The 27,773-nt window shown below is 37.0% G+C and overlaps 1 protein-coding gene across 1 annotated transcript in view; it reads left to right on the forward strand.

The window, feature by feature from the left end:
• The window catches only part of INPP4B (inositol polyphosphate-4-phosphatase type II B), a 290,218-nt gene that overhangs the window by 84,798 nt on the left and 177,647 nt on the right, over window positions 1-27,773 (forward strand). Inside the window, exon 2 of the mRNA XM_031504683.2 lies at window positions 25,949-26,173. Coding sequence (XP_031360543.1) covers window positions 26,083-26,173 — 91 coding nt within the window. The 5' untranslated portion in view covers window positions 25,949-26,082. The remainder of the gene's footprint in view (window positions 1-25,948; window positions 26,174-27,773) is intronic.

Below are 27,773 nucleotides of genomic sequence, written 5' to 3' on the forward strand. Positions count from 1 at the left end.
TGGGTTGGAAAGGACCTTAACAATCATTCCATTTCAATCCCTCTGCCATGGTGGAGACAACTTCCACTACAAGGTTGCTCAAAGCTCCATCCAACCTGGCCTTGAAAAATGAAAATGTGAACATAGATCAAGTAAAAGATAATAGAGTAACTAAACTAGCTTGTAGCAGTTTTAAACACAATTTAACTGTGTCTTTTAAAATTTGTATGTGTTGCACATGTAGTGCTTTTTTAGGCTGGGTGGTGTTTTGGAGTTTGAAGCTGTGATGTTTGGCACTCTTGCAGGTATAAGCTGGAGTTTTGGCTCTAGAAGAGTTATGTAGCAGTTGCTTTGGTGTTGTAAAATAAGTACTAACAGAAAAGCAAGAATAACTTGGTAGAAAATTTAACAGCTTAGATAATGAAGGCTTTATGAGTTGTTGCGACTCATTTCCCAAATATTGCCTATTAATAATGGAAAAAAGTCTGTAGTAAGTATTGTAGTATTGCAGAGTATGTTCTTACAGAACTTGATGTGCTGTAGTTTGATTTCTCTTTTTGACATCTTACCTGCTTTAGTAGAGTAATTTTTCTTCAAGTGTAATATACTAGACATCATCTCTCTGCTCTCTGCACCCAGTTTGTTTAGTTCAGAGAGTGCTGGTGGATGCCAAAACAATTTTCTCATTTCATCATATATGATTCGTCTTGATAGAAGTCATGCCTAATAATAATGGTACAATAAAATTCCCTGTGCAATAATTTTCATGAGGAATAATGCAGTTGAACTTCTTAGCTGCAGCCATCATGGTGGACTTTGAAAAGTTTTTTTAAGTCCCAGAAAAGCTTTTACCCTGGTCATCCCATCTTCTGCAAATGGGAAGACTGAGAGCAAGGGATGGAGGGCTCTTGCTTTGCTCAGGTTTCATTCCTGATCTGCACAATCTGGAGGTCAGGACCTCAGACTGTGTTCTGGATGCAGAGGTTGAAGTCAGCCTGAATGAGAGGTCTGTCTGGTTTGTGTGCTTGTGGAGGTGCTGCCACATTGGCAGTAGTTTTAGGCTGGGCTGATCTGGGAAGTGCCTAGGTTTGACCAAGTGTTTGTTAAACTGTTTCTGAATGAAGGAAACATTTTGACAGATTGGTTTTCCAGCCTTTAGGTCCTGCTGCAGCCCATTTGCCCCCCATAAAGGAGCAGGAATGAGAGTAAGAGATTTATCCTAGAATTGTCTGTCACCATGCAGTACTGAAATGTAGCCTGCTTTCTCACTAATCTGAAAATGAGAGCGAGCTTATTTGTTGAACATATATGTGATAACTTAGGGTTTTTATGCAAAATAAGGTGTTTGTGGATTTGTATTGAATGAGACCAGAACTGGGTCAAAATTAACACCTAGAATGGAGGGAGCCTAAAAGCTTAACAGGAGTTTGTATCCAGCAATGCAGAAGCAGAGTGATCTCAATATGACAGAACTTTCTTCTGCGTGCCAAGTCATATCAAGTTATTTAACCCAGAGTGGAAATGCCAAGTGGGACTTTTTACTCATCTTTTCACATTTTGCCTAATATGGTCTTTGATAACTGCTTAATGGCAGAAAAGTCTTTCTTCGATCTATGACTCGGGTGTTTTTATTCTTAGCAAGATTTTATTGGTAAATGAAGATGTTAACACACAACTGTTGCTCTGTTTTCTTACTACCTTCTTGTGCTATTGTGTAACCTATAACAAATAATCTTTCAGAAAAATGCTTTTTATGGCCTTTGCAAACTAGCAAAACTGTTTTATGTATTAGAGCCATGACGGTGATGACAATTTTAGTAACTTAAGTCTTGAGTTTTAGGCACAGTTTGTTTCAGTTTATGTACTGTAGAAAGGTGATTTCACAATGCAATTACTCTGCAATTGCTGTAAAACACACCACTTTTTCCTGGCAAAATGTAAATGTTGTAATTATATCCATGTATCAACTCACAATTGCTGTAAAACACACCACTTTTTCCTGGCAAAATTAAAACGTTGTAATTATATATATGTATCAACTCACAGCTGTTATGTCAAAGTGAGGGGCTTATATAGTCAGTATAGCTTCATTTAAGGCTAAAAATCTGTTACACCCAAAGAATCAGCAATGAATGACCTCTTGAAGTTTAAGTAGTGCTTGGCACTGCTCTCAGGAAGGTTTATCAGCAGTGGCATTTGTGCAGAGCCTAGAGCAGCTGGAAGGAGCCCAGTACAGCTGCCTGCAGTTGCTTGGGCATGGCAGCCTGTCTTCAGGCTGTGCAATGTCCTGTCTCTTTGCTGAAAACCTGGGATATTTAAAATAGGCTGTTTAAATCCTGTGCTCCTTGATCATCCAGCTCATCCAGCTGGGATGCTGGATAGTAATTGCAATAGGAAACCAGGAACTCTTTCTGCTAGATCCAGCTCTCTGTAAAGCTACTGTGCTGCTTTGGATCTTTATGTGAAAGAAGACCCTGAGTCAGGAAAGCGCTAAAGGCATTTGTCTCAAGCTGTTGTCTGCCAGTAAGGGTGCTGCTCCCTGTACTACTTCCTTGGAAAGTGGTCATGTTTGTACAAAATCCTGCCATTTGCTGCCTTGTTAGTTGTGCTGATGGTGCTAGTTGTAGGGCTACCTTATACTTAGAGTAGATTCACAAAATGCTGGAGGGAAGTTGTTCCTTCTTGCATAGAATTATTTCAGCTGAAGGTCTGGAGTATGTGCACTCATTAGGACATGTCCATAATGTGTATTTCCAGCTTTCACTCTCTCATATTTGCAGAAGATATGTTTTCATTTTAATTGTAAGGTGTGGGTAGGTGTATGTTTTATTGATAAGTTTACCATGGAAATCACATTTCATATCTACTGTACTTTGAACTAAGATTAGCTTTTTAAGTAATTTTGATGTCTTCACAAACGGCAAGATGGTAAGATTTACATTCTGCAGGAAACACTTTACATCAAGGCTGAATGGGGCAGGTAGTTATGTAATTATAATCTTTGGTTAATAAAGGAAGTCCAAATTAAGTATTTTATGCATGAATGTGCAGGATTTGTGGGTGGTTTTCCAGCTTGCTGCATTTGACATTTGTCAGGGTCAAATGCAAGTGGCATTGATGCACTAGCAGCAGTTGCTGGGGAATATGTGAACCATGAGAGTTGCTGCTGCTTCCTAAGGCTACAAGTGAGCTGTGTTTGGTAGCAGTCTAGGGAGAGGAGGATGCCACAGCCACTCTGGTTGTGAGAAGTGTTGAGGAGAACTGTCATCTAAACAGGCTGATTCTCTTCTCTTGCACTTCCTTTCATTGTGGCCTTCATGTGTATCTCTTCATAGGAACTGAAATTGTGGTAAGAGTTGCAAATGTCTGGGAGACTTCTTGGTGCCTCTACTGTGCTTTATATGCTCCTGTATCCTTATGCCTTTGTGTCACCATCTAGTCCCTTATGTGAAGGTGGAAACCCTTCCATGTTTCTGTTTACCACAGTGGAAAAACTATTTTATTGATAATGGCAATACAATTTCAATGCATTCACTGATTAGTATGATTTTCAGAAAATTAAAATAGGAAATTAAATAGACCAAGCCACATCAACCATGAATCTAGCCTCTCTATCTTCACCTAGCTTGGCATTGCATTAGTAGCACTTGTTGTCTGCAATTTGGGTTTGTAGAAATGTTTAAAATTTAGTAATTAAAAAAAAAAAATAGGCTTTTCCGTTTACTTTGAGTTAAAGTGTGAGATTGAGTGATTATCTTTTTAAGAAAATATGGCTGGAGCATCTTATGGTGCAAAAACTCTGTTAACATCATTGGCATTCTGGACTCAGGTTTGCCTTTGCCACTATCTCTGTTAGAGTTCAGCTGTTATAAGGTGTAAAGCCGTGGTGCTGCCTGATGATAAGCTATGTGAAACTCTTTTTTGGGGTGCTACATAAAAAAAACACCCTAGTTTTAGACATTTCATTAAAAAAAACCCTAAAAAAACCCTTTAAAAATAATGAAGTTGAAGCAGAATATTGTATAAAGTTCAATTTCAGATAATACATATTCAAAAGCTGTTACAAGAAGCTTGAAATTGACACAAGAAATGTAATAATTTAGAATTAAATTATCTGGGATAGTTTTTATGGCACAGCCAGGAAATACCAGAAAATGATATTTTAAAAGGTTTGTATGGAAGAAAATTACTATTTTGGGTATCCAAGTAAAAACAACACATTCTGCTACATTAATATGGCTATTGAAAAGTTTGTTTACATTTTCCACAGCTAAAAATTGAATATAAGAAATGTCTTAATGGGAAAAATTCTAGACTTCTGTTGAAGACTTTTCTGCTCTGTTACTTCTAGAGTGTCTCTTTTCTGAAATCAACAGCTGTGATGAAAAGAACACATTGACCTAGGCATAAAAACATTGCTTTTTGTCCTAAAAGCAAATTTCCCATTTACGTGCTCATTAAAGAAAAAAAAAAAAAAAAGAGGGGGGGAAGGGGGCATTTATGGCATGTGTGTTTCTAATGAGCACACATGGTTCCAGTGGTTTCCTTTTTCAGAGCTGGGATACCAACACTATTCCTACTGATGGAAGAGCATGAAAGAGTCAGTCTTGAAAATTTAGATTGTGTGTGTGTAACCTTGTGGATGCAATACTGCTGCTTAACATTCCTAGCCAGTTTCCTGGATTAAATTCTAGCTGCATTTAAGGAAGTGCTTAGTGTCTTTCAATTTATTCACAGCAAAAGAGGTTAAATGGTAGCTGTAGTTCTCATCTTTGATATACTGATGTAGATAAGGTGTTCTGGAAAGGTGATTCTTTTACTTAAGGGCTTCCTTGTGTGAGAAACTTACCTGATGAGAAGTTCTGTGGTAAGGAATTAACAAAGACTGTGCATATCCCTGGCATTGTGAGAAAGATAAGTTGGAACAAGCTTAATTTCATTTTCTCTTCCTGAGAAATTACTGCATTTATATTGGGTTCTTAGATAGAAATTACAGCTACCAGCTTAAGAAAACCTAAAGTCCTAATTTTGGTTTCACTTCTTTGGTTTATTGATATTAGAAAAATGAAACAAAGAAGCCCTCCAGAAGTGCTTCATTGTCTCTGGAAATGACACTTGGAGTCAGCTCTTTTAAGTATCTTCTGTACATTGAAATGCTTGCTGAGATTTATTCTTACTGCTTTTATGGCCATTCCTTCTCCTCCTTCCGGTCTCTTCATGGACATCTCTGCTCAGGATCCCTGTCCACAGGTCCTGTGTGTGTAGGCAGTCTTGCTGTGCACATGCCCGGAATGATGCTGAGCTGGGTTTGTGCAACACGAGACTCTTGTGGCTGTCAAGTCTTTCCTTTGCTTGGTGCAGGCCATGAGTGCACGTCTCCTGCAGGAGTAAGATAATTAGAGATGAGAGCATCTGAACAGAATTACAGATAGCGCCTTTTTATTTTTACAGGTTTTTACGTGACACGGTGCTGGTCTCAACCCTGCTAGCTCCACAGCACGGGGCAGAATCCCAAAAGTTTAATATTCAGGGCTCAGCTTAGCTGAGGGAGAAAGCTCTACAGCACAATCTGGTGCGGGCAGATAAGAACGAGGGAGAGGTCTCCTTTATGGATTCCACAGAGTTTCAGTCTCAGGAGGGTCCCGGGACAGAAGACAGAAATTCTGGACCTTTATGAGTTTTTTAAACATGGGAGGTTCAAGGGGAGGGGATTGACTTTAGCCAATAAGGGGAAAACTTGGCAGGAGCATAAGGTGGGATTCAGAATTTACAAGCCAATGGGGAACAGATCCAGCAAACTAGTGGGGCTTCAAAGGATCCAAAACGACAGGGGAGTCTCTGGAAATAGGTGTAGGTATGAGGAGGGACTGACAACTGGGCAAAGTGGCTGCTTCAGAATAAGATGGATGGGGGTGGAGGAGGTGGGAAGATACAACTTAAGGATAAACCAGCTGTATAGGGGGGAATAGATCAAACCGTTTAGAGTAATAATTAATCATAAAACACACTGCAACATTTACTGAATGTCAAATATAGTTATCTAATTTTGTTTTAGTTTGAAGTCTACAGCAACGTGATAAAGACAAGAATCAACTTAGTGAAAGCTGTTAAATCCTATGAAGTTTTTTGAGGACTAGATTGACAAACTAGAGGAGCATGATTATGAGGTTGCCCTGTTCTTAAAGAATTCCCTGTTTATTTTCCTTTGCTTGTTGTCATAAATTCACACAGTGCTATGTTGGTCATTGCACAGATGCAACAATTATTGTGTAGTTTATTTATCTAGGCATTTTGAATTTTTCTGGCTTCTTTTGTGATGTAAATGTGGTTCTGTCAAAGTAGTCTGGTTAGTTTAAGACTTTCTGTTAGTTTAAGACTGAATTTTTGTAAGACAGTGACATGACTGGAGAGATAAGAAATACTGGAAGATAGCAAAGGTTTCAAAATATTTTTATTTTTGCCTGCTTTCTTTATAGTGTAGCATTTTTTGAATAGAGAATATTGGAACAAATTTCAAAGCAAATTGAGACACCTATCTTGGTGATGGGAAAATCTGATATTCATTCTGCCAAAGGTGGCCTGTGAAATAGCCTTAGTAGTCTATGAAGGATATGTATTTTAAGGCATATTTTAGAGCTTTTCACTTACCACTAATTTGACAATAAATTTAATGCTTGCTGTTTATAGTCAACATGGGTACTGTAGACTTCAGTGTCAGACACCATATTTGAGGCAAGTGAAATATATCAAACTAGAATTTAGATATAAATGAAGAACTATTTAAAGCTTGTTGATGCTGTGATCAACAATTTCTGGATTCATTGCATTTCAATAAACTAATCTTATAATGGCTCTCTTAATTTTGCTTTGAATGTAGAACATAATCCAGAAGACTAGTAGTAATTTCTGCAGCTGGACACTTCTGTTCTTCATGCTCATGGCTTCAAATAGAGATTGCATACCTGAGGTTTTCATTCTGGAACTGAATTTTGTGGTTTCCTTTAAATTATACTTTGATTTTTGAAAAATGTAGAAAGAAAAGATTTCTACAGAGAAGGTGCAATAAGTCTAAATACAGATAAAAGTTTCCTTTAATGTATTTACTCATAATTATTTAAAAATTAATTTCTGTTAAATAGGTTAGAAACTCCAGTGCTACTCTTTGCTAGGCACATTTGAAAACTTTATTTGAACTGCACATTTAATTGCTAAATGTAGCTTGAATTTAAACATACAGTGGTGTCCCCACTCAAACAAGTAGGTGTCTTCCTTGCTCACACATATGCATCTTTTGATCTTTCTTTCCTAACTGCTAAAATTATCTTTCCTAAAACATTTTTCTGTGGGCTCATTACTCCTTTTTTCTTTCTGTGCATGTTACTCTGAACAATGATAGTGGTCATGTATCTGATGTAAGAACACAATAAAGATCAGTAGCTGGAGGCTCTGGGGTTTATTAGACCAGGTGACACAGATGAGATATGACACATTCTTGATCACAAATGCTTTTGTTAAGGAAATCAAAACATCAATATTCAATATTAAATAGAAGGTGAAGACTGTTTCTAAGTGTTAAATAGAGATCAATTTTACCATCTCGGAAACAGAAGGTAACTCCTGGGAGGGGAGGCAGGAGGCAAGTAGAGATACAGTATATTCTTGGTGGAGTGAAGAGATGAGAAAGCAATTGCCTCCTAAGGGTCAGGCAGTTTGTACCTGGTGGAATGGGAGGAGCTGACTGTGGAGGGAAGAGATCATATGGGGGCCATAATTTTGATTTTAAGACCCCTTGGATGTATTTGGTATCTAGCAGAGTTATGAATTTGTGCCACTATGGCAGTTTAGTTCCTTGTAAAACTGCATCCTCCATTCCAAAGCTTGGATTTTGAGAAATGCTGTGTAGGTTTCCCTTGATGATGGTCTGAGAGCTCAGAGATGAAACAACTCTTTTATGACAAGTGTCCTATCTGGCTGGTTTTGTCCCTTATCAATTGTCTGCATGAATGTGCTATTTTCTTAAATATTTGTTCATGCTTAGTTGCTTACTAAAACATCATGCATTCCAAAATAGGAATGCATGATGTTTTAGTAGAGCAAAGCAGCAATTTTTTTGAGTTGAAGCATTTTTCTAAAATCTCTATAAAAACTTGTCTGTTAAGAATAAATTGGGGCAAGCTTAGTATTTGTGAGATTTCACCATTTCCTTTGATATTTAACTTAATCTTAAACATTAGTCTTCCTGCCTACAACATTTTTTCTCCTGATTCCCAAGCACCAAAGTCCTGCAACCATGTGAATGCTTTAATTTGTGAGAGAGTTCCCGAGATGTAATCCTGAACACCAGAAAGGCAATAAGATGTCTGAAATAAAATAATGTTGCTAATCAGTAGCGAAGGGAGATGTTTTTCAAACTAAAATTGATTAAGCTTAATTAATCTCTCTTATTTCAAATAGTGTGATTTAAGCTTTCTAAGTTGAGAGCTTATAACCTAGATGGTTTTTCTCTGAGTGCCCACACATGAATTGATCACTCTGCCTTTTATGTCCAGTGACTTAATGGTTGCAAGGGAATATGAGAATAAATTTCTCTGGGAGATAAAATACCACTCATCTTTATTTCTATGACTGTGGTCTGAGGCCTTTTCCTTTGTTTTTCCTCAAACATGGTATCCTGTATACATCTCTGCTGTATTTTATGGGCCTAATTCTGCTGCTCTTACAAAGAACACATATGTACAGATTAAAGGCAGAGTGTACCTTGCTCTGACACATTTTCTTATGCCCCATTGCATTTGAAAGTGGCCTGGAGAGAGCTATCATTTCTTTAGCTCCAAATGGAGAGGAAAGGAAAAGCAAGTGCTGGAGAAGGAATGGTGAAGTTAACATGAAGAAGCCTAAAAGAAATTAAAGTACTTCTCTTTTTTGGTTTTCTGTTCAGAAGTTGGTGTTTGTGACGTTGGGCCTGGTGACAATTTACAGGTCTGCTAGGATGACTTCTGATCCTCTTAGTGGATTATAGCTAATCACACATCCATCTCTTAGCATGACAAGTCTTAAGCATCTTGAACAATATTCTGTTTGCTACTTCTGAAAGCACTGTGCAGGAGATTAAAGCTTAGGGGCTGTATATGGGAAAATCATAATCTGCTTTCAAATGAACATCACTGTGGGCAGTCCAAGGAAGCAGAAGGAGTTATCTTTACAATATATACACTAGATACATTGGCAGTTTATAATTAAAAATATTCAAACCACTTAATTTTTGCAGTGCTTCTATTCCAATTTTTTTTTTATCCTAAGTTTGTGTGAAAAGTGGGTAGCATGTAGTGAATTTTGGGTTAATTCTTCACTTTGGGGAAAATGTAAGAATTATTAAAAAGCATATTTTGTTAGGAAGTGTTCCACCCTGAGGTTCTCTTGGGAGTTCTGTGGTTCATGAAGCTCAGTCTTGAATAAAGTACAGTTCTCTGCAGAGGTAATTGGCACAACATTGTACTTTTTGGAGACCAATAAGTAGAACACAGTTTGGTCTTGTTTTTCTCTGCTCCTGAAGTATTTTTAGAATGCCATATTTTGCTACAGTTTGTGTTGTCACTTATGATGTTCGTGCTTAAAGTGTATTTGTATAATTGCATGTGTAGTTTGTACATCATTTAAATCAATGATCTCTGTGATTCCTGAAAACATCTTTCACTTCCAGAAGTTCACAGGAAATAGTTATATAAGCAACTATTTTCATTCACTTTATATACTTGCCTTCTTCATTTGCCTTTCAATATAGTTTTTCTCACCTTCTGACTTCCGCTTACATGAATGACTAGTTGAATATAGTATCAGGTCTAGGAACTGTGATAGCCTGATGCTATCACATGTGCATAAATATTGAAAAGAAGGTAGGTAGTGAGGTGAGAAATTCTGTTACTTGCTAAATAGTCAAGATGAGGTGCCAAGTATGAGTAGTCATGAAATGCCCTTACAAGTCTAAACCATTAGCCAATTAAGTGGCAGATAAAAGTCAACATCCATAAATGAGAAGCTACACTTGTGAGGAAAGTTTATACATGTTTCCCACTAAAATAATGGGCTTTGCAGCAATTCCTGCCTTTCTACCCCAAAATGAGATCTGTAGAGAGTTACATTTCTCTTAACAGGTCAGATGGATGATCAGTTGTGGTCAAAAAGTAAATTCAGTATTAGGAGATGTTGGGAAAGGAGAGAACAAAGCAGAGAGCTCTGTCTGTGAAGATGCACCTTGCAGTTATTTTCCCCTCATTTTAGAGGACATAGAGGTGCTGTGAAAGTTTCAGAAAAAGGGCTGTTAGAGTCATCACGACAAGAGTGAGAAGATTAAACTTTTCAGCCTGGATAACAGGTGATGACACAGGTGGCCTCTTACAGTAATCCGAAAAAACATTTAGAACTTGAAGGAGGACATAAGGATTCATAGTTTATTATTTCTTCCATTGTGAGGTTAAATGAAGTTCGAGAAACTGGATTGCAACCAAATGAAAGAAGGTGGTTTTTTTGTGGAGTGGATAGTGCAAATACTGGAATTGTTTGCCATAATGTCCTGTAGATGCTAAAAGTAGAGACAGGTGTTGGGAAAAGTATAAGGCACTCTCAAAGACTATCATAAGTGAATGGAAAAGGCATCTGAGAAAAAATCCCAATGTGAAAAGTTAGGAGAACTGAAAGAGGACTGCATGTGGTTGCCCTGCTTTTCCTCTTCCTTGGATACTTCTTTAAGTCACTTGTAGGCAGGATAAGGGGTCTTTGGTCTGATACAGCAATTTGCTTGGAAATATTGCGTGTCAGTTTTATGAAAAGTATGCACATGCTCAGACATAGCAGATTTCCCAGGATTACTGCAATCTCTCTGTGGGGAAAGCTGTAGTCAGGGCTTCTTCACATTTCTGAAGTAAAAAGGTGACATATAGGGAAGAGAGCAGAGATCAATACCATGTATTTTATGTAACTGCCAAAAGTGTAGAACAGAGTGGGAGAACTTCTGCTAGAAAAACAAATTATCCAGGGTGTGTGTTGTGATACATCACTGCAGTCTTAACACCAGAATATAACTTTGAAAAACTCAAATAAGGAGTATCTAAATTGCATCTAACTAAATTCTGGTGGGAAGGGCAATTGGAGATGTTTTCAAGCTGAAATAATTAACCAATTTAATGTGGGGCATGAATAAAGAGGACCTGTATTTGTACATTATAATTATTACTAATGCAGTTTGAAACTGAAAAGGAAACTACTTTTGGTTATGTATTCACTTTTGTTAAAGGTAACGATCTATTAAAAGTGGTTTTGTGTTCTGCAGACCTTACTCAGTGATGTAAGTCAACATTTTGCAGAGTGAATGCAGATTAGTGGTATTATATTGTCAGCTTGAAGTTGGGCTCTGGTAGCATTGCATGATGGTTTAATCACAGTGGGTAGCTCATGCTTTGTAAGAGATGATTTCAGCATCTTTGAGCTGACAGTTTGTAAAGGTGGTTATAATGAACTACCAGGTTACAGGTTGCCTGGAGTAATTGAAGCACCTCATCAGATGCCAAGCAACCGCATTTTTCCTTATCATACAGCTTGGGTCATAGGATTCATATTACTTAATAGACACAGGATGGAGATATTATTATGGCAGAAGAATATATAATATTGAAGGTGATTTCAGATTGGTGAATTCTGCTTGCTAGCATTTAAAGGGCTGTTAATCCTCCAAATGATATGTGTGTGATTGCCATGGAGTCATTTGTTAATGTCTCAAAATTAGAAATTTTTTTTACTCTCTTTGGTAATGGACATATTGCTGTGGAAACATACTGAAATAAATTTAAGACCACTAGCTTTTCTGTTTGTGAATGGTATTACCCTATAATTCCTGATCCTTTTTTTCTTGTTGAATCTATAAGAAAGCTGTACTTTATCTGTGAAGTGATGAACATCATCTGTGCTAATGCCCAAATATCAAATGTAGGTGGTAATGTTTTTACAGCATAGTCAAAAGTGTAACCCTTGTACATACCTGCATTATTGAGCTACTATCAGTCTGATTAGCTCATTTGCCAATACCAGGGAAAAAACCAGATGTAAAAAAACACAAGTAGTTTGGTGTATGTAGCATCCCTAGTCTATAGGGTTTTGATTTAATTTTTTTGAATTTGTGAATATATGCTTTTAAAAGAAATCAACTGAGCAATTCATACACACACCACCCAACTGACCAAGGAAGCTTATAACTAATGTCTTATTAGAATATTTTTTACTTTCTGTAGTGTTCCTTCTACAGTCCTATAGCTTTACTTTTCTACTTACTGTTTTAACAAAAAGGAATTACCTGGAATGTCACTTCTAATTTGAACTGTCAGCTTAGATTTTGGCTTGATATACTATCATGGGTTCCTTGCCCTGCCTCCAGGAACAAATCTCCTATTGTAAAATCGATTCACAGTGACACACTTCTTCCCCCCACAATGGTACATCAAATCAGATCTATAGGAATGCAAAAATAGCTCAAACATGATGTTCTCTTTGATAGATTCAGATTTTCTGGGTTTGGGGACTCTTTAGCAGTTTCACTGAGATATTTAATTCAGATTTAGAAATAATTTATTTGTCTTCTCAAATCACTGTTTTAAAACAATTTCCTGATCTGGGATGGTGGTGGGGTGCCTGCTGAGTTTGTCAGTGTTCAGTGAAAGATGTAAGAGTTTGTCTAGTTGCTGTTTGGCATTTAGATTGATTCAGTAAGTTTTTATAACAATTACTGAATAATACCAATGGCAGGAGTAAAACCCCCCTAATATATTATATCTTAACACAGTGGTACAGATCTGATTTTGATCATATTTTCCATGCATAAAGACCAGATCATTACAATGTGCCCTTTTAATAAAAGAAAACCTAGAAAAAGAAGATAATAGCTAGTCCAGATGAGCTTATGTTATGCATCTAAAATAAGAGAAATTTTTGATCTCTTCAGGTGCTGAAAAACAAAGCTGATCCTTTATCAGGTACGCATAATGGTTTACTTGATTACAATTTTGTTATTTAATTTGTAAGTAAATTTCTTGTTAGCTTTTTGTGTGACAGACCATAGCACAGCTCATCTAAAGGATGAAAAGTCTGACATAATGGCAATTCTGAAGATTTTTTTATTCAGGCTTCTGTTAGGATGTGGGAAATGTTTTGCAGCAACAGGCGCTTTATTTTCTGGCAGCCTTATGCTCTTCCATCCCTTTGTCTTGTTTCCCTTTTTGTTTTCTCTCACATACAGAGGAAGTAAATACATGTCCTCTGCTCAGTGTTGTGGATTGTGGATCTTGGAAGAGCATTCACATTCATTTGAAGCTGCAGCATTGCTTCATTCCAGCTTCCATTGGTGCAGAGAGGATAGTAACTTGTTTCTAGAGAGGCTCTTGACCTGCAGCATCCGGGGACTAAAAATGCAGAGAGCTTGAAATCATCTTCTCTCTCGTGTTTGCAGTTACTGTTGTATGTCAACTGCATTGTGAGACAGACTGCACTGAGACAGCTTCTTCTAATTGTTTGAAAGCTATTTTTGCTGTCTGCTTGCCAATTTATTTGTATTACATACTTGTCATTCATGTACAAATCAAAACACCAAGTCTTTCAGTCTCAGCAACTGTAGAAAACTACATGGAAACTGTCATTCCTCATCCTTTGTCTTTCCAAACATCTGGCTCGCCCGAAAGCTGTATAAGAGGGAATTGCTATTCTTTGCCTACTGACATATACATTCACTTACCACAGTTACATGTTTTGGCAGGAATGTTAAGTCTGGGGACTTCTCATGTTTCTGTCTTTCATCTTTGCATGAATGTACCAGAGGAACAATTTTCTGTGGAGATGGAAGGAGGAAAACTGTTCAGAGTAATTAGGTATTTTTCTTTTTTTTTTTTTTTTAATACAAAAGCTTTTATGTAATCACAGTTGAGTGTTAAATGGACTCAGACCTTCATTAACTTCCAAAATAAACTCCTTTTGATCATATCTCCACTGAAAGATTGCTAGCTCTTGAAGGAATGGGACTGCATTATCTACTTTTCAAGGGAGGGTTATCTGGTTTCAAGGGAGACTCTACTGGGGCTTTGAAATGTAAAGAATTAAGGATCATTGCAGTAGAAAACTCTTCCTAATTAGTCTGATGTTCATTTTGTTGGACTATTATTGCTTATTTTCCCAAACTGACTTTAGCTCTTGCTCATGAAGACCTGGTAGATGCTCAAAGAATGCCTCACTCAACAGCACTTGAGAATTGCTGCTGGGTTGCCATGTATTGCCACTTGCTGGATTCTATAAATAAAAAAGTTCTCAACATAGCACTTGGGTTATTATCAAAACCCACTACATTGTTTCACTACTTTCTCCTTTTCTCTCTATTTGTTTGTTTTATATAATTAGATGGGGTGTTTTTCTGTGTGCATGACCATATGTTCCTTTTAGACTAGCCCAGTCAATAATTTTTCTAAGAAATCAGTTTACAAGTAGTTTCTAGATAAGACTGTTTTTTCTTAGTGTATCACAGCTTGTCTCTTGAATTCTGGCATATTTCAATACAACATATGTGCTTTTCCCCATACTTTTCTGTTTTATTTTAACCTTTTGTTTCCATTGGGTGTTGATTTGTGTTTAATAACTGGGTTTGGAGTAGTCATTTAGTACGTGGTAAAAGCTTAGAGAGAATAAATATAGAGTTTTCAAGGAAATCCTTTTTAGACTTTCTAAAATGTTATACGTTCTGTTTGTAGTCAGCCTTTCAGCCTTCTTCTATTGAATTTTCACAGTTTTGGTAATGAAAGACAGTGTATTACTAGTAAGAAAGGTCCTTTTGTCAGAAAAGCAGGATCAAGACATCTGCTTGGAAATTAACCTTGGCAAAAGGTTTGAGTCTTGTTCTGGCAGGCCAAATAAAGCAGCATAGATACAGAGAAAGGAGTAGACAAGAAAACTTGTGCATATTAGGCAGGTGTTGTAAGTATGAACTGTTTTATGAAGTCATTCAGTAAGTGGCAGATATGTTAAACTAAAGTCCAGGTTTTTGGTAAAATTGTTGCAGAATATGAAAAATATTTTATCTTTGGGATCACCTGGAATAAAGTACCACCTGAGGAAGGAGTGCTAAAACAAGCATTTGCATTAATCCCTGCAGAATCTCACTGAAGTTGAGAATGAGCTCTGTGACATTCATGGTGGGAACCTGGAATGAAGGGCGAGTATGGGTGCATAGTGTAATGGCGATTTGTTACCAGATGTTGGGGATAAAAAATGGATAATAGGAGTTTTAAGGGAAAAAATATTAATCCTGAGGGGGAGTGATTGATAGCTTCACTTTTCTGAAATATGAGTCACACTTATTAACTAGAAGAGTTTGCATCTTGTCTGCAAAGCACTGACAAAAAAATACAGTGGTAATTTGTATCCTATTGCATTCAGCAATAGGTCCATTTCATTTAATGTCATTTGAATTGCATAGCCAGAAACCATATTCGAAGTTTCAAGTGCTGATAAAGAAATCCCTTTCAAATAAAAATGAAAGATAAATGCCTTCTATAAAATTATGTATTATTTTGTTCACTTGAAAATATCCTTAACTTTGAATAGAATCTGACATTTGATTCAGCCTTTTTAGAAAATATGAAAGTTGGAATGAGCTGGGCTTGCCTGACTTGCCTAGGAATGTGTCATCTAAACTTTTGAATACTGGAAGTATGACAAGCACCCTCTGAAGTTACTTTTAAAAGTTTTCTGCAGGGTCTTTTCTTACAGTTTATTCTATTTGTGACTTGTTGATCTGAAGTAGCACAGATCAGTTATTAAATAATGCCTTTATTAATCTGCCTAGTGACTTCTATGCTTCATTGTCTTTGCATCTCCATGCCACTTCAGGTGTGAACAGCCAAACAGAAGGACTTCCCAGTCAGGTTTCAAATCCTAATGTTTTGCCATCTTTGTTTCACAGAGTTCTGATGCCTCTGAAGTGGTAATCCTGGAGTGCTTCTGGGTAGTGGAATTCAGGAGTAAAACAGATGTTTCAATAGTTCTCAGTAATTAAGACATATCTCAATGTGTGACTCTTTTATTACTGCCAACAAAAATGAAAATACAAAAACCTCAGCTTCACAGGCATTGGAATTTTACTAGAAATTTAACTAAAATACATCCTGCTATCTGTTTGATGCATACACTTAAATACCGGTGGTCTCTGAATTCATGCCTACAAAGAAAATCCTAAAATCAAGTGAAAGTAATGTAATCATCTTCCTCTGACTTTAAATAGAAGTTTGAGTTTCTGTTTTGTCAGGTATCTTGTACAAGATGGGGTTTATGTTGATGCATAGTCAATGTATGCTATTCTTCAATAAGTAATCATTGCTAAACTCCCTATTAAATGACAAGTTTTCTCTTTTTCTTACCTCTTACCAATTCTTCATTCATAAAATTGTTAAAAACAGCAGAAAAAGTAGCTATCTCATATAATTCAGAATCCTTATTTAGGGGAAAGATTTTATTTGGAGAAAGTGCTGACAGTTTGCTCTGCATGAGCCACTGAAATAGTCATTGTATTATAATTTTTTTATTACATGAATTCTTTCCGATACCTCTGCAGAGTTTTGAATTCCTTAGAACAGTTTGCCATTTTCTGTTAGCTGTGATGGTCTAAGAGCAGAGGTAAAAAAAGTTGGGCTGCATTTGTGGGCTGGATGGATAAATCTAAATTCAGTAGAAGTTCCTATCATCTTTTTATGCACCAAAATCTCCAGCCCACTTCTAAGAAAGAGTTGCATTAATTATGCTGACTTTTGTCCTCACCTACCTCACCAATGAAGTGATTCATAGTGGTTGGTCATGTTTTAGACGGCAGTGACTTAAATGATATTCATTGTGGATTTTATCCTTATCTGGGTAGTATTCTGGGGAATAGCTCAAATCCTTCATTTTTTGTAGGGAACAAAATCATATATTTTGAGCCTGATGTTGAGGCTCAAAAAGTATTTCTTTCTGGGTTTGGAAGCATTGCTTTCCCTAACTATAAGAGCTGAATGTTTCTCATTGACTCTCAAATTGAGACTTTCTAATTGTGCCCTTAATGAGTCCAGTTCATTCATAGAATTCCCAACTTTATGAGTATGAATGCAGTCATGTCAGTTCCCTTCTGGCACTTGTGTTACAATGCCTGAACACAATACTGCTGAACTGAACTCAGAATACAGCTGTAATTGCTGACATGACTCAATTAGCTTTGAAGCTTGCAAACAGGATCGTTTCTGTGGCAGTGACACTGGCAGGTTTTAAGCCCAAAAGCTGGGGACATAACTGTGGATACTAAGTAAGCACTTCAGGCTGCCTGTGGAGAAAAAAGAGCCTCTGAATATGTGTGGAGGAAGAAATAAGCTTGTAAAATTAGGAACTAGCTGAGAGACAGACTTTCCAAAATCAAGTTTTGAAGGTTGATGGTGTTTCAGTAGGAGCCAGAGGTAAGGGTGGCATTCTGTGCGTCCTCTAAAAACATATTAAAGGGGAAAATAGGAAACAGTGTAGAAAACTCCAGGTAAACAGAGACAGCAAATGATGATAAATACCTAGGGCATGACCAAACAAGATAGAGGAAAAGACAAGACAGGTAGAGGAGAAATGTATTTCCAGACTTGGCAATCTTTCCATGCTAGAGAGAAAGGATGGCAACCTGGCTGATGATTTGTTGGATGGGAAAAGAAAGCCGGAGTATTAAGAGGTATTAGAACAAAACTAAAGACAAATGAAGATGATATACAGTGTACAAAATGAGGATAAAATACTGAAAGAAGGGAAATAGTAATCCATGTACTGTAGGAGAAAACAAAATTCAGAACACAAAATGGGGGAGAAAAGCAAAACTTAGGAACTAGGAAGAGAGGCCTTTTATCAGTAGGGGCTTTGGCCATGAAAAGCTAGTTGTGTTGTCACAAGATTAGATCCATTGGTGTTCTGGTTTGAAAGCAAAACCAGTGAGAGACTCCAAGTCAGAAATACAGTTTATTAGGAAAAGGAAAAAAAACCCAAAATACATGCAATAATACAAAAGAAAACCACTGACAGAGTCAGAATACAACCTGACACCCCTTTGGTCAGCGTGCTGGTAGCAGTCAAAATTGGAGTAGCTGCAATCCTCCTGGAGAGGCAGGTGTGGTTCTGTCGGAGCAGTGATCCTGTAGAAGGGTGTAGTCTTCCTCTGAAGGCCCAGTGGAAAACCCCAGCTGTTCTTCTTGGAAACCTGTGGGAAGGCTGACTCTGATGTCCCCAAAACTCACATTATATCCAGTTGGGATTGCTTGGCTCCTCCCTCTGGGTGGAGCATCTCACAATGGGATGTTCTAGTTCTTATCAGTCACACTGTGACATTCAATAGCCCATTACCAGCAGATGTCTCCCCAGAGGGAGGATTGGTTGTGGAAGAAATAAGGAAAACTGCCCAATTAACAGAAGACAACTGATCCACAGATGGCAATAGAATACATCTTGCTTCTCAATCTCAGATAATTGGCTATTGGGAACCAAAAAAAGCTATACAATGTGTATCTAGGACTTTAAAGGATTCAGATGAAAACAGGATAGGAGGTTATACCTGTTCACAACGTCAAATTTCTTGTGAAACTGATAGAGTTGTGTCACAGAATATCAGAAGCTCCAAGAAAGGAGGCTGTGAGATTTAACTTGTGGTAAAAGGACATTTTCTTCATCTTCCAAGCTTCAATTTGGAACTGTGAAGGGGGACTGGAGAGAGCCTTTGTCCAATTGTCTCCATGTGTCTCTGACTGGTGGATTGAATCCTAGATGTTTTAAGAGTGAGAAATGGAGACTGACTGGCATGTTGAGGAAGAGAACATAATGAAGGGCAGTGGAGTAAGCATGGAGGGAAAAATAAGGACATGTTCATGCAACCTCTAGTGATTCTGTGGAGCTGCTGATCACCTCAGGGCACTGTGGGCCTTGAAACAGGAGGGCTGTACAGAAATCAGAGCAGATAATCCTGTCAGAGCTTCAAGTTGAGTGCTCCTGAAGCAGCCTAGCTCAGAAGGTTTCCAGAAGTGGAAACCATGGTCCAGAAGTGGACCATGGAAGGAAAGAGAAGGATTAGATAGGTGGACTTTAACTCTGCATATGGCTGATGGCTTTATGTGCCCTTGTCATGGGAACTGGTCACCATTAGCAGGAGATGGCAGTCTTTGGGTCATTGTTGTGTTTCCCTGAAACAGGGCAATAGGAGCTCTGTGACTCGATGTTCAAACTGACCGTGGGAGCAGTCTGAAATTGACCACTGTGTTGTACAGAGTGTCATGCATGTACAGCTTTGCTTCCTTTCTTCCACATGATGGTGTACAATGCAAAATTGGGAATGTCCTCAAGAGGCACAGGCACAGTGAAGGGAAACCAGATGAGAGAGAGAGAGAGCATGCAAGTACTGCCTTCTCTTGATCTGTAAATCTCTTCTGTCATTCAGGAAGAGAGATTCCTTAAAAACTGTATTGCTTCACTGTGTGTGGTCCTTTAGAGTTAGGGAGGTAAGATCTGTAACATCAAGGTAGGGCTAGTGAGGAGGGTGGGAGGGAGCAAAGGAAGAAAACAGAGCTTTTCATACAAGGTCAGTCATCTAAATCATATTAGATGAATTTAGTAAATCAGGAAAATAATAAAAAAGGGGCTTGTTTGTAGGAATGCCCCTAAGACAGCAAGCATTCCTTTTTGCCATTTGTAGTATGCAAGCCGCCTAAACTTGGAGATATTTGTTTCAATAGTAGTGTTTGTTTCAATTGTAGTGTCTTGGAAAGGCAGGTCAGGATCACTCCCTATTTTAGAGATGGAATAAGTGAGGCATATGCAAGATTTCTGCTGCGGATCTAGGCAGAGAAAGATCTCTGAATCCTGCCTTTTTAAAGGCAGACTGATGGTCCACCTAGAGATATGAACTGCTTCCATTCAGCAAAAGCAGTCCACTGCTTTGCAGGGGCCACTCTTGGAACTTTCAGTAAATGCTGCAGTGTATTTGTTCAGAGATCTTGAGATACCATTGTGGTATTCAAATATTTGTGTGGTTTGCATTGCTTCCAGTATAGGTGTGGTATTTAATGAAAGGGTAGAAGCAGTGTGGCATATGTGGAAGCTGACAGGTTTGAAAAGAAACAGTGTTGTATTACGGTAGTCATCCTGGGCTATCCTGCTAAATTAATTTCAAATACACTCTTTGTGAGGTTCTGTAGGACTTAAATGAAGCTTATAACTTATGTAAGTTTATTCCAGCATTGTAAAATTTATAAAAATAACTGAAGATAAAATTTTTAATTAAATTCTTTATCATTGATTGAAAATGTACTTCCAAAGAAAGATTAACATAGCATCATGAGTAACCATGGGATGATTTCATCACTACTAATTTGAACATGAACATGAAATGCATCAGCATATAGAACTCGGACAGCTTTGTGAATTAAAAGCCTCTGATGTCTATATTAGAAATATCCTGCGGATATAATTTATGTATCAAAGCTTTCGTTCTACTTTTGTTTCAGCACATGGTGGTTAGCTGTGATGGTGCTTTATATTTTAGAGTGGCAATGACTCACTAATATTCTTAACCCTTTTCCTCTGCTGAACTAGAGTCTGAGCTGAGAGTGACTTTTTTGCTGGTGTATGTGAAAAGAGACAGACAACGTTTAACTTGTTTGAGCTCTCTTGCTTTGCATACTAGCATAGGAGGAAACAGTGATCCCCTAAAAAAGTCAAGGCTGTCATTGTGGATGTTGACCGTGGGCTTTATACATTTTATTAATTTGAATTATCCCAGTAATTTCTTCTTTGTCCTGTTCAACATGATGTTATGCTGAAACTCTCATGATGGAAAATACAGCAAGCCAAAGAGTATCAGTCTTCCTGTCACCTCTACCTGTTGAGTAAAATAAACCAATAAAATCTTCTTAAAAAAAAAGTTAATAACAAGTGAGTAAGATGTAAAACCAAAGTGGAAATGTATTTGTTTTATTTTATTATGTTTTTATTTTGAGAACCTTTCCATTAAATTGCAGTCTTTTGAAAGACAAGAATCAGGTCCAATAACTGCCTACATTTTTTTGGTGAATTACCAGAAACTAAAGTTTCTGTGTAAAAGATTGTGATTAAAATTACAACAAAATACTTAAAAAAAATTAGGGAAATGTCACTCAGGACATTTTTAGCAAGAAATTTGTTTGCATCTTAAAAATAACTGACCTATATAAGTATTTAGTGGGAAAAGAAGCAACTGCTACTGTTAAATTGAAAAACTTGAGAAGAATAAATTTTATTAGGAAATAAAGAAGAAAAGTTTTCTGAATACGAAGAACTTGACATCAACATACATTTCTGACTTTAGGCTGTTGGATTAGTGTAGAAAAGGCTTTCCAGTGCCACTAGGAATGTATCAGCTGTTTGTGCTATTCCCTGACAGCAGTTCTTCAGAGTAGGGGCATTGAGTTATTTATTTGAGCAGCACAAGTCCTGTGGGACCAAAACTTTCTGTGCTGATTTCTGTGGGAAAAAGTCTCTTTGAGACTGTGCTTAAGCAAAGAGTTGATGGTGAACAGATCTGGTCTTGCCTTCTGTGGGGTGTCTGATACTGAAATGAGGGGGAGCAGCGAGAGATAGAGATACAATGATCTATAATTTTCCTTTCAATATAGTACTGTGGGGATTTTGAAGGAATTTTGAATTAATTAGAGATGGGACTTCTGAGTTGCTTTTGATGGTTTGATTTATTTTTCTTATTTTCTTATTTTTCTTATTTTCTACATAGGCAGGAAGGGTGAGTTTGGCTCACATCTTCACTGCATTCCTCAGATGGTCACAAGACCTCCAGTTACAAGTTTTAAGGAGTTATTAACCAATAAAACACTGCTAACAAGGATATTTATGCTTTTGACTCAATCTTTAAATATTTCATCTTATGGACTCAAGCTGGAGTGTAAGCTTTCTTAGCCAATCATATTATGACACACAAACTTACAATACTACACTTTTAAAACTTTAAACTTTACTTAGCTTAACGTGTCTGTGCTTTAAAACCACATTCTTGCTTCTAGCACCTAAGTTTGGAAGCCTTTTCCAAGGTCTCAGATCAAATCCTATGTTTAATTCTAAGCTTTGGTTTACAGGCCCAAAGTTCGGAGAATTCCCTGCATTTTGGATTCCAACAAGTACTACTAAGTTCAAAGTTTGTTCTGAAAAGAAAACCAGTGTGTTTAGTTTTTTGAAGGTTCTCCCCAGGGTTTATGAACTGGAAACCCCACTGGGGATGTCCAGCTTTAAGAGGAAGATTATTGTTCTGCTATGGCAGATTTGTAAGTAGAAAATTGCCTTAATATAGTATGTTCTTAAATCTTACATGTCATCTTATTCAAAAATGATATTACAACAGTAAAACTAGGAGTGCAAACTAGATAAGGCACTGTTGTTGTTGATGTCAGCAGTACATATTTGCAAAAGTTAAGGTTTTTTTCCAAAACTACTCATGGTAACTCCTTTCAGCAGTAACAGTATAGCACAGGGTGCTTGTGTTCTACAGTAACTTCTTAGCAGCAAAGTATGAAGTCCTTTTGTCCACCTGTGAAATACTACTGCATTTAGGTGTATTATGTATATTTTTACAAATAATAATACATCTCTTATTTACTTAAATGTTAATATTTTAACAAAACATGGAGTAACAATTTTTTATTTAATTATTTATGTAACTCTTCTGATATGTCTGCCATTTATTTGGGGCCTTCATTACATTTGTAGGTCCATTAGTTTCATTTTGGGAAAGATTCGTTATCAATTTTTTTCCCCACTGATATTTGGAATTAAATGTCTCAATTTGTTAGGGAGTGCTGTATGCAGCTGATTTAAAATAATAGTAAGCAACCATTTGAAGGAGAAAAGCAGAGAGATTATGATCTTTATTACATAAATAAATCTGTGGGCTCCTTTATTGCAACAGGCTTTTTTGTCAGCATGCATTTTTCATGTTGTGTTTCCTTTGGCAAGATGAATTTGGGTATATAAACCTTTCAATACCTAAAGGGGAATCTACAGGAGAGCTGGAGAGGGACTTTTTACAAGGCCATGGAGTGAAGAGGACAAGGGGGAATGGGTTTAAACTAAAAATTAACAGGTTTATTCTTCAATAAATTTTTCACTGAGGATGGTGAGGGACTGGCACAGGCTGCCCAGGCAGCTGTGGATGTCCCATCCCTGGCAGTGTTCAAGGCCAGGTTGGATGGGGCTTTCAGCAATGTGGTCTAGCAGAAGGTATTCCTGTCCAGTGGCAGAAGGATTGAACTAAGATGATCTTTAAGGTCCCTTCCAGCACACACCATGCTGTGATTATGAGCATTGAAACAGAATGGAAAATAGGTAACTTACCTATACCAGGTATACTGGTATCAGTATACCTACTGATAATTTCATTCTTACTGCAGAATGAAACCTTTTACATTTGCAGTGATGAGTATTTTCCAGGAATTTTCATATGCTTTTCAGAATTTAACTTAGCTGTCAGAGTACTCAAAGGATCTAAATATAGCAGACTGTAGTGTTCTGAAGTGATAGTTTAGAATGAAATTCCACATCTCAAAAGTGGCACCTGTTAGATCAGAATTATGCCCACTCCTATTGCATTTCACTCTCCATTTCTGGTTCCATGCATATTAATGATGATTCAGTATGCCTTTTGAGCCTGGCAGTCTGATTTTTACAGCTAAGAGGTAAATATAAATAGCATGATTTCATGAATTGAAAAACAGATTTCCTCCCAAAGCAGATGTTTTTTATCAAGCTAGTGGTAGGATATTTCAAGGCAAGATTACTGTTCATATTTACATTTAAAGATAAAGGGAGAAAATAACATCTTGGTATATTTGGCTGTTAAGTATTGACTTATTTCTCTGACAGCTTTTCTTTCACCTAAGATACTTTGGATATCCAAACTGCTTTTATTAAAATTGTCTGTGCTTTTGTGCTTTTAAAGGTTGAATGGTATAAGAAGATGCTCACTTTGTGTGTTTTTTTTTTTTTTTTTGTTTTTTTTTTTTTTTGTTTTACTTTTTTTCTTTTTTAATTAATTGGTTAATTTTGATCTTTATGCTCGTTTATTACATGCTTTTTATTTCCTTTCCTTTCAATTTTCCACTACTAGCTCCAAAATACTATCAATATGACAGACTTCAGACTCATTGATGTCAATGACAGGAGGGAGTAGAGCAGTCTGCTGGTGCAGACCTTACCAGAGCAACAGAAAAGTTAAGAGCTTCTCTAAATGCTGGTCTTTCTGAAAGTTACTTCATGGAAGTATGGCTCACATGGAGTACCATATCACAGGAGAGCTTACAGCTAAATCTTCTGTCTCTTCAGTCATCTTTGACAAACAGCAGAGCTCATCTTGGTCATGTTTGGTTACTCAAGAAAAGGTCTTGTCTGAAAACAGGATATGATAAACATTTGCATTTCCCTAAGATTTTTAATATTCTTCTCTGAAGAACTGAATACTTGTTTTTTCTAACTGAGTCAGGGTTATTAGCTTTTTATCTGCTTCTGAATCAGTTGTTTCCATTTTGTTTTTCTTTGCAGGCTTTCCTCATGAAATCTTAAAATGTTAACCAGCATTTTTAGCAGCATTTGCAGCCACACAGTTGGATTTCCTTAGATCTAGCCCGGGAAAAAAACTTGTCCTAGCTCCACAGGGATTTGTATACAGTTTTTAGAGCCTTCCAGATTTGAGGTTTCATCTTTTATCCCCTCCATAACCATAAAAGCAGAGGTTATTGTAACTGGCAGATGCTCAGTTTATGAAGCACAAACAGGTTTAGAATAACATGTGTGCAAGTGCCCAAGGTTAGATACTCAAGATAGTGAACAGAATTTAAGTTCACATTGTATGGAAAAGAACTTTTCTATGTTGTTTGGATTTTCAAACTAAGTATGAAAAGCTTTCAGTGTTCTGTTTTTGTCCAGCCATATGATATATGGCTGATTTAGCTCAGAATACTTTTCGTGCCTGATGAAATATTTCAGTCCTTTTTAATAAAATAGCACAGGTGTTTTATAGATTTTTATATTTCTAAATTAGTTGGTAACTTGTTTAAAAAAAAACAAAATATTGATTTTCTTTCTTTCCCAGTTTGCTCTTCTTGGTGTGTGTTGCACTAAATGTCACATTGAATTTATGACTCTGTGAAGCCACCTATACTGCAGAATTTTAAATGCCTAAGAGGTGTTTTTTCTTCCTGCTCTAATATTAATCAAATGACCAATCCTTGCTACTTACCTGGATTTCCCCCTTCCCCTTCTTCTTCTTTTGTTCTCAGAAAATTTGAGCATTAAACAATTAGACTCCAGGCAGAACAGCAAATGACACATGGATAATAATGAGGTCAGAAGCTCCCACATACAACCTGCTGAGTCTTCATAGAGGAGTTATGTCATGCTAAATTATCTGCATGTGTTTCTGATCTGTATTCTGGCAAGAATGAATGAGAGGCTGAGCATAATAGAGATCTTTAATAGAAGAGATGATGGATACATTCATTCTGGTGAATCCTACTCTGACAGAACTATGTCTACTGCCCTTGCTAAATCAAATTCGTTGTCAAATTAGCAGCTCAGAGAGCTGCCTGCTAGGCTGCAGAATCTGTGCTGGAAAAGGATTTCCCATTTTGGTTTGATTCTGCCACCTAATTTAGCCATCTCTTAACTGATCTTGGATATGTTTAGTACTGTACCGATTCTGAAAAAGCTGGGATTTGAGTCCAGAGGTGGATGGGGCTTAATGTTTCTGTGACCATGAACATAAGTGTGAATGGAGTGGTTTTGATAGTTCGTGACATCAGTTATTCCCTCATCTCCCTTTCCAATCACAGTCCCTAAGAGCTGCTTTCATGCTTTCTGAGTGCAGGGTTTCAGAGTGGAAAACCGGATCTTTACCCTGAAGCTGCATCAAAGCCAGACTGTGAATCTTGGGCTGTGACACTGGGAGAGGTGAACTCGGAAGGTTTGCAGAATAAAATTCAGCAGCTCCGGACGCTGATCATGGAAATCAAAGAGGAGAGACCATCAGATGAAGCACGACAGTTTTTCCCTTCATCCCAGTTAGACAGTCTAGGAGAGCCCCAGTTGACGAGTAAGTGCATTTACTCATTTTATGGAATGGTACAATAAAAGTGGCCCAGTCTCTTTGGCAGTTCAGATAGTGTCACAAGTAGGTACAAAATGCTGTTCAACTTCTTGCTTGTCAAAGTGCAGTGTAGATTAAATAAACTGATGAAAATTGTCTTTAAATGGTTTTCCCTGACATATTTTGGTTTATGCACATAACCTTCAGGGGAACAAATGTGTGATTTCTGTGTTTCTGAGTTTTTCTCTCTAACCTATTTTCTTCATAAGACTTAAAGCTTTTTTAATTTTTTTGTCTTTTATGTCTATATGGACTACTGTTTAAAATATAGTCTGATAACTTTGATAAATGCATAAATCTCTAGCGATACTTAAACTAGTATCACAGGTTTGTTCTATGTGATGTAAAAGCACTCTGGGGATTTGAATGCAAGTAGCCATATGCTGAGCTGTATTTGGTGCACTGGAGTCAGAAGACTGTATTTCAGTTTCACTTAATCAATTCTGTAGCCAGCATACTCATGAAGGTGTTTCAGGCCAATATGCTACTGTCAGAGTTGAACTCAGAAATTTGTTAAAGCTTAATTAAAAAAAAAAAAAAAAACCAAAAAAAAGCAACATTTTAATTTTTTTAATTTTTGGACCATTCTAAGCTTTGCAGCTGTAATTTTCCTCACACAGATGTGAATGAATAGCTACACTAATAAGAACGGTGTGAATCTAGACTTAGCAGAATTGTGTTTTTATGGAGCAGACACAGCTATAAGTTTGGGGTGATTCTTTTGTTCATGGGTTTGTAAATTTTTTTTTTTTTTAACCAAAATCTTGTTCCAGTTCATATACTAACTGAATCCTTCCCATGTGACCCATTTCTTCAATATTGAGCAATAATTAATAATGCTTACTGGAGACAGTACAAAAATGTTAAGAAGATAGAGTTTACTTTCTACAAGTTAATTGAAACTGTAGTTGTGATCCAATTACTTTGTGCATCAGGTGAACAACTAATTGTTAGTCACCTTTCCCTCCTTGCTTCCTACTTTTCTCTTGTTGCATCTCTGTGGTTAACTCCTTTATTTTAGCACAAGAAAATATTGCCCTTTGCAATAGAACATAATTCCATAATGGATTAAACTGTTCCTGTTCCTGGTACGTAAGAAGAGGAATTAATGTATTGATTCTGCAACAAAAAGAAGTTGGGCTTATTGCTTTACAATTTGTAGATCAATGTGTTTATATTTTACTATATTAACCTGATTTACCTACTGTCACTAAACATGGACTTTATTTTTAATGTGATGATATATCTATTTAAAAATTATTTATGAGACTTAATATTTTCCCAATGCATTTATTGTCAGTTGTTGTGGCTGAAAATCTTACAAATTTATGAGAACCTGGGTTTTTTTCTTAATTCCCTTTCCCAGCAACAGAAAGTTTCTATAAAGAAGAAAGTCTTCTTCAAAAGTAGCCTTTTTTCAGGCAAATATTTAATCCAAGTTTGCTTTGACTATGAGTTTCTAACATAAAATGTTACATCAGTGGCAATGGCAATAGTTATAGGCATGTGAAAGTTTTACTATGTATTAAAAAGCAAGACATGGAAA

Source organism: Lonchura striata, chromosome 4 (assembly GCF_046129695.1).
Source record: "Lonchura striata isolate bLonStr1 chromosome 4, bLonStr1.mat, whole genome shotgun sequence".
Classification (NCBI taxonomy): domain Eukaryota; kingdom Metazoa; phylum Chordata; class Aves; order Passeriformes; family Estrildidae; genus Lonchura; species Lonchura striata.